This window comes from Micropterus dolomieu, linkage group LG08, assembly GCF_021292245.1.
Source record: "Micropterus dolomieu isolate WLL.071019.BEF.003 ecotype Adirondacks linkage group LG08, ASM2129224v1, whole genome shotgun sequence".
NCBI classification, from domain to species: domain Eukaryota; kingdom Metazoa; phylum Chordata; class Actinopteri; order Centrarchiformes; family Centrarchidae; genus Micropterus; species Micropterus dolomieu.
The window spans coordinates 10649373-10656378 of record NC_060157.1 but is presented as its reverse complement, the minus strand read 5'-3'; the positions used below and the strand labels follow the sequence as shown (position 1 = coordinate 10656378).

General features: G+C 44.1%; 1 protein-coding gene across 1 annotated transcript in view; it reads right to left on the bottom strand.

Annotated features, from left to right (window-relative positions):
• The window catches only part of scube3 (signal peptide, CUB domain, EGF-like 3), a 49808-nt gene extending 43109 nt beyond the window's left edge, over positions 1 to 6699 (bottom strand). The window contains exon 1 of the mRNA XM_046055516.1: positions 6600 to 6699. Coding sequence (XP_045911472.1) covers positions 6600 to 6699 — 100 coding nt within the window. The remainder of the gene's footprint in view (positions 1 to 6599) is intronic.
• Between the last annotated feature and the right edge of the window lie 307 nt (positions 6700 to 7006).

Here is a 7006-nt window from a genome sequence, read left to right as displayed (position 1 = left end):
CATTTTCCCCAACTAGATATTTTTCATCAGTATACAGCAAAACAAAACAATACACACTAAGAAAAACAAACTTTATACATATTAAGAGCTTCTTCTTTTTTTTTTTTACATACATTTTGAGTATTGGAAATGTCCCCTCGCCAAAGGAGGTACCCTATGTAAACCTGTGAATGACACGTCAACCATATAATATTACAGTATTATGTGCTGTGACCATTGCAGCAAATTATGGTTAAAGGTCCGAATGCTTGTAGAGCTGTAATGATAAGTTGATTAATCAATTAGTTGATCAACATAAAATGAATCTGCAATTATTTGCCAAAATTCTCTTGTTCAGGTGAAACGTTTGGAACATATTCAGATTTTACTCAAATCTGAATATGTTCATATTTTCCTACTCTTCTATGACACTAAACTAAATCTCTTTCAGTTTTGGACTGTTGGGTGAGCAAAACAAGACATTTTAGGATGTTACAATGGAACTTACATTTGCTGACATTTTATAGACTAAGATTATAGATTAACCGATCATAAAAAATAATCCTTAGTTGCAGCCTAAATGATGGATAGTGTAGTGATTTAAAACACAAGAGACATGAATAACCAGAACTTGCCATTTATCAGCAGTCTAAGCTATTACAGCCTGCAATAAATATAATGGAGTTCACCGGGGGTGATTAAATACTGGGTCATATGGTCTTGCCCATGCCTCTGTCCATTGAGGAAGTCTCAAATTCATCAGTGAAGTCATCCCTCTTTCTACCCAGAATGCATTGGCCAGAGCCCACCAAATAAATAACTTGGCTGTTTTTTCATCTGGATTCCTTGATGTATTGGGTTGGATTTTTCCATTACTAAGCAGAATAAGAGCATTTCCTTTCACTTCCAGCAGTCTCTAAAGCTGGCGCTCACCATCAGGAATGTAAACACACACAGTCTGTAAACAAGGCTCTCTCTGACCCCCAACCCCCCTCTGACAACGCTGACCACCGCAGACCAGCCTAATGATGTCCCTCGCTGACCCCCCCAAATCTCTCAAAGAGAGACGCAGCCCCATTATTCAGCCAAGAGGTCACAGGAGGGAGCGGGGAAGAGGGAGAACTTGGAAAGGTTGGTGTAGCGTCAGCAGCGGGCCTACAAACGTTCAGAGGCTGTGTAACAGTCCCACTGATATCTTCTCCTGAGTCACAGTATCCCCAATCAGTGAGTAATGGAACACAAAAACAAATGTGGGCTCTGCGGTGGGGGGTTAGAGGATTAATGATCTAAGAGCCGCTGCAGCTGGCTGAGGGACGGCACTGAGGGATGGCACTGAGGCTCCTCAGCGAGCCATCAGCACTTGTGAAGGGGGCTCTAGAGGTGAGTTTTAAAACTGGGGGGTCAGAGTGCCGTCAACACTGACTCCATCCTCCCCCGAAACCAACAGGGATGTTGTCAGCACAGTGCTGCATCTGCACAGAGAACAAAGGCCACTGACAGGGTGAGAGGGAAAGAGAGGAAGAGATGGGAGCAGGAGAGAGTTTTCTAATTTTAACCACAATGCCACAGTTGAGAGAAGCATCACAGGCCTCATTTGGAACTTTTTGTTCAGATTAAAGCCTTGATAAATAAACAAGCTCTGCTCTCCTTACTCCTGAGTGTGAGGGGTTGAAAGTTGGGTTTTTTTACCACTGGACACTGGCGCTGCATACAAAGCAGTTGTCCTGGTGTTCTCTGGAAAGTTGAGGGTGATTTAAACAACTTTTTTTGCCCTCTGTTGCACATGAAATCTACAGCTTTGTCAGCCCCTGCAACCATTCCAAATGAGGTGACAAATTGTGGTCACAAGGGCCTCGCTAGCTACTGATAAAGTGATTTTCTGCTTGAGGAAGGGAGAAAAGGTACCAAGGCGGAGGGATCTCAACAAATCAGGGGTTCCCCTGGGGAGAAGCAGGGAATCTGCGTCCACAGGTTAAGGTTTTGTCACAGGGTTTTGTTTGGCTGTGACCTAACATTCGTACTGCATACACAATGTGTAAAACAGATTAGAATAGTTTATGCATGCAGATGATGAGAAGGCAGTTGTTAAACAAATATAATTTGACGCAAACTGAAGATTTCCTACTCATACATGCACACTGAAACAGCAATTTCCAAGAGACTTTAAAACAAAAGCTTGTCACTTTGAGAAATACGCTTATGTGCAATCTATCGAAAAATTTGATGATAAGATTGACACCACTGTCATGTCAGCATCCCTTAAATTCGCTAATTAGCTCCTCAACTTATTTGTTTATTCTGTACAAAAACTGAAGCGTAAAAATCACAATTCACTGTTTTACAACCAGAAGAGGGTCCAGGAAGTCACCAGATGGATTGAATAAAATGTAATGTATTAATTGGTGAGCTTAAGAGGTGCTGGTAGGTGGATTTTGTAACCATTTGACAGAGCCAGTCTAGCTGTTCTCACCCACCATTTCCATGCTTTGTGCTAAGCTAAGCTAACCAGCTGTTGGCTGTAGCCTTTTGTTTAATATACAGGCATGACAGTGGCATCAATCTTCTCAACCAACTGAACGATTCCTTTAAATTAATGCCGTCAAATTAATTTCCTTAATCAAAATGCAATAGTAAAACTTTATCCTGCAGCTTACAACACAGTGGAATGATGACCTATTTCACGTTTTCTTAACAAAGAAAGATTAGAATATGCAGCAAAAAATGACATGGTAAAATAGATGATTAAATGTTAATCATTTGGAAAGTGCACTTATGAGCAGAGAAGTCATATTTCTTGAGGCCACAATCTTTGACACTCAGTTGCAAAGAGGAAAATGTCTTGGTTTTACATTCCAGCAGCCAGGATGAAAGTGAGCAACTGTCCAGTACGAAGGCCCACTGAATTGCCTTGGGTCACAGCTTGTGCCAGACAGCTTCGACTTTACATGTGCCCGTAAACATGGTACTCACCCTGTATGTAGCTGCAGACTGCCTGCCCTAAAACTAAACTAAAATGTTTGTATTAAGCTGCAGCTTGGCCACACCAAAAGCCGTGGAGTTAGAATAAAATAGGCACAATAACCCTTAAAAAGGATTCTCTATATATAATCCTCATTTTGGGAAGTGAAAGCACTTCTGCCTGCTAAGTGCAATCATTAATATCCAGTCTAAAATCACTCATCGCAGTCATACACATTCACTCGTCCTTACAACACACCCACAGATCAAAGTCGTTTTCATGATTCATACCGCGATGCTCTTGGACAGAATAGTTATCAAGTGTTTTCACCACTCAAGTAATGCCAAGATAATAATCTCTCTGCTCTCTCGGCTGCTCTGTAACAACATGTACAGTGGTATTGGAGCACCACTTGTCAGGGAGATGCTTTCTGTGAGTGTCTGCTGAGTGGTAAAGTGAAGCTGGATTGATCCCCTCCACCCACTCATCAGCAAGTGACCGGGGGCTACCCTGAGGCTCAACCTGCCTCAGACACTCTGATCATAACGAGAACACAACTATCTGACACTGCATGCCTGCTGCAGAAAGAGAAAAGACAGACTGAGACAAGCTCGGCTTGCGTCATCATGAGAGTCCTTTTTGTATGGGCTAAAATGGCATTTGGCATTGGTTAAGAGCTCATCTGCTTTATTTGGGCTTACCTAGTGAGAAGTAACAGGAGAAATTAAAGGGTCACATGTCACTTCAGTCAATAAGTGATCCAAACCGCAAAGTTCTGCAGCGTCCTTAACTTCTCAAAGTCACAGAGCAACCCGATGAGGACAGAAGTCTTTCTTCCTGGCTGGCCTGAATACATCTTCCATTCGCCCCCAGTTAAAAATTACTAAAATTGGTACTTTGGCAGACATAAATGGGGACTTTTACGTCTGCTTGTTTTAAGGCACATCCAGTCTCAGGGGATAAGTAACAGCTCAACAAATACCACCGCAGGAGCTTGTCAGGACTCAGGGGCAATGCAGAAGCCATACAGACTGAGAGACGAGAGTGAAGGTGATGAAAGAGGGATGCCAAAGTGCTGTCAAAATGCTAAAGCAAGATGACCGGCCATGTTCACAGAACACAGAGCCACAGTCTCTGTCTGCCCCCCCCCACCCCCCCCACCCCCCCCCCCCCCCCACCCCCCCACCCCGCTAAACAGCAAAGGTTTAGAGAAGTTCAAGGCCAAATGGATAGGCAGAAATAAAAGCCCCATTTAAACGGTTCTTTTATGTGGCTTCACATACAGTTTCAAATTACCACAGACACAGCCCATACCCTCTCTCACTGTCCCAATTACACATATGCACACACACATACGCTGATACTTTCATGCTTACACAGACCTGCAACATATCTAGCCATCGATCAAGTAACAAAAGGACAGGACTGGGAGAAAGCGGCGATGGGGACAGAGGGTCTTTTTTGTTGCAAAAAATATAAATAGCACATGGGCTGACAGCGAGCTTTCTAACACGGTGGGTGTAATGCAGCCGTTGCTTATGGCTGAGAAAAGACACAGCTACTTCATTAAGTGCAAAGGAAAGGAAGCGAGGACAAAGCAAACAAAGCAAGAGTTGGGTGAAAAAGAATAAGGGAAGGGGTGAGGGAGTGTTGGCGGGAGGGGGGGTTCTTCCTTTCCATCTCACTCATAGTGAAGACTCGGGCAGCATCTCTAGGAAAGCCTCCCCATCACTTGGGCCTCATATTGCCAAGGCTGCTCCGTTCCCACAGTGTGTCCGGGCCTGGATCTGGCCTTCTTCCCCACTCAGGCAGCCCTGCGTCTTTAGACCCCCAGGCCCCGGAGCAGAGGTTACACCAACATAGCCAGCCACAGCAGCATGTCAGCCCCACACCAACCGTTGCCTTGGTGCCGCTGCATTAACGAAGAGCTCCTGACTCCGTTCGAGGGAAAGTGATTTGCCATGACGTCCATGGCTCCCCTCTTTCCTTTCCTTCTCTTTCCCTCGCTTGTTGCTGCTCACTCACTAAGAAACCTCCTCTCTCACTGTCTGTCTCTGCACCCTTAATCTCTCCTGTTTCCCCCGGTCTCATTTTTCCCTTCTTTGTCATTCTCTCCACCACATCCTCAAATCTTCCCTCCCTCATTCCCCCCCCCCCCCCCCCCCCCCCCCCCCCCCCCTCCCCCCCTCCAGTAATGACTGATGCCTGAAACACAGTGCCATGATTAGGCTGACATTGATGAAAGACAAAGACTCTCTCGTTGGAAACATCTGCGTTGAATAAATATTGAGCTGACAAATTGTGCTTTTTTGTGTCATTGTTCATGTCTCTGTTTCTCCAGTTTTCAAAATTGTTCCCAGCGTGCAGACTTGCCAGTGCCACAGAAGTGCCACCAACATCAAACACAAAATTTATTTTCAGTAAGGCACAAAATATGCTCACAAATAACTTCAGAGCCAAACACAGATAATATGTCACTACAGAGCTGCTTGCCTTGCACTGATAAACAGGAACCGGAGGAGAAGCCTATCAAGTGGTTGTCCATGGCGTTTCACTTGGTGACCAACAAACAGGTGCATGCCATTACAGATCGACACTCATACAGCAGCATTCCACGCTACAATGAAGTGTGTAATCGATGTTGTGGAAAATAAAGTGAGAAAAAGTAGTTCTAATTGCAAAATGTAAATATTGAGTTTTCCCACAAGTGGGGGCAGACCACCCAGGATGCAAAATAGTCACCCACCCCCTTTCTCTTTTTGCCTTGTCGACCGCCCGAGAGATGTCTTTTTGTGTGTGCGAAACATCACTAACCACAATCAACACTCACACAGAAACCATGATGTGTCTTTGCATGCAAATACTTCTGGCAGCTCTGGCTTGGCATTTGTATTGTGGGAAAATTAAGTGATGAAAACCAGGAGGAGACGGCTGAGTGGATCAGAGTGTGTAACACTGTGTCTCTCTTGTTCCTGTGAAGGTGCCAGAGTTTTGATTCAGGCTGCCCCTGTCTGCTCTGAATAATTTCTCACAAGACAAGAGGGCAGCCAGCTGGGCAGGACGGTACTGTAGCTGCAGTGTCTGACAGGCAGAGACTCCCTCCATGTGTGTGTTACAGGCCAGTGTCAAATACTTGTCTGGACTGTGACAAATGCCTCCTGGTAGTCTCACTACAATTACCTGTAGGATTAGCTATGAAACATAACTGTTCACACTACAGATGCTGTTTGAAGATCAAAGACAACTGTTTTTTCTGACAACAGAAAACTCACTGCAAAATTTTATTTAAGCCATATTGTGTTTCATTTCTTTTCTGCCTGAGCAAGTCTGCATAAATATCCTTAAGGGTTTATACCTACACAAGAAAACAAGCAATCAAGTGACTGCAAAAATTGGTCAGTGAATCAACAATAATTGTTGGATCAAAGACTCTCATTAAATCCACTTTCACCCCATGCAATACTATACTTTTTATTTGTTTTAATAAACATACATTTAAGCTCCATTTAATTAGACAACTGATCCCAATTTTGCTAATTTTCACCATCAGCTCTCCAGAAGCATCTGACAGATCTATTAATTAAGCTCCAAGCTGTCTGGCAAAAACAGCACATGAGGAGCAAAATGAAAAAAAAGGGCTATTTTGACGTAAAAAACTTACCTTGAGTGGGTTTACTTCCTGAAGCTGACTGTTGGACAAAGGCGACCAGGCAGAAACCTACAAATCCCAGGCTTGCGCGTATCAAAGCGTGCATATACATGTTAACTTTCACCGTAGTTGAACAAGAGCACTTTCTAAGATCTACGATGCGCAATAGCACATACAAGGGTGTGTGTGTGTGTGTGTGTGTGTGTGTGTGGTATAAAAGGTCTGTCGTTATTCCCTCTGAGCACCCGCTGATAGGATACTGTGCGATCCTTTTTCGTCTTTACGCCTGCTTATTTGAGTTTCAAGTGATCGGGTTAAGGACAGCCCGGCAACGCGGAGCAGAGGAAGGCTTTTCTGTTATCATGTTTCGAGCCAGACCAATGTCAATTTAAGAAAGAGGGAGAGAGAGAGAGAGAGAG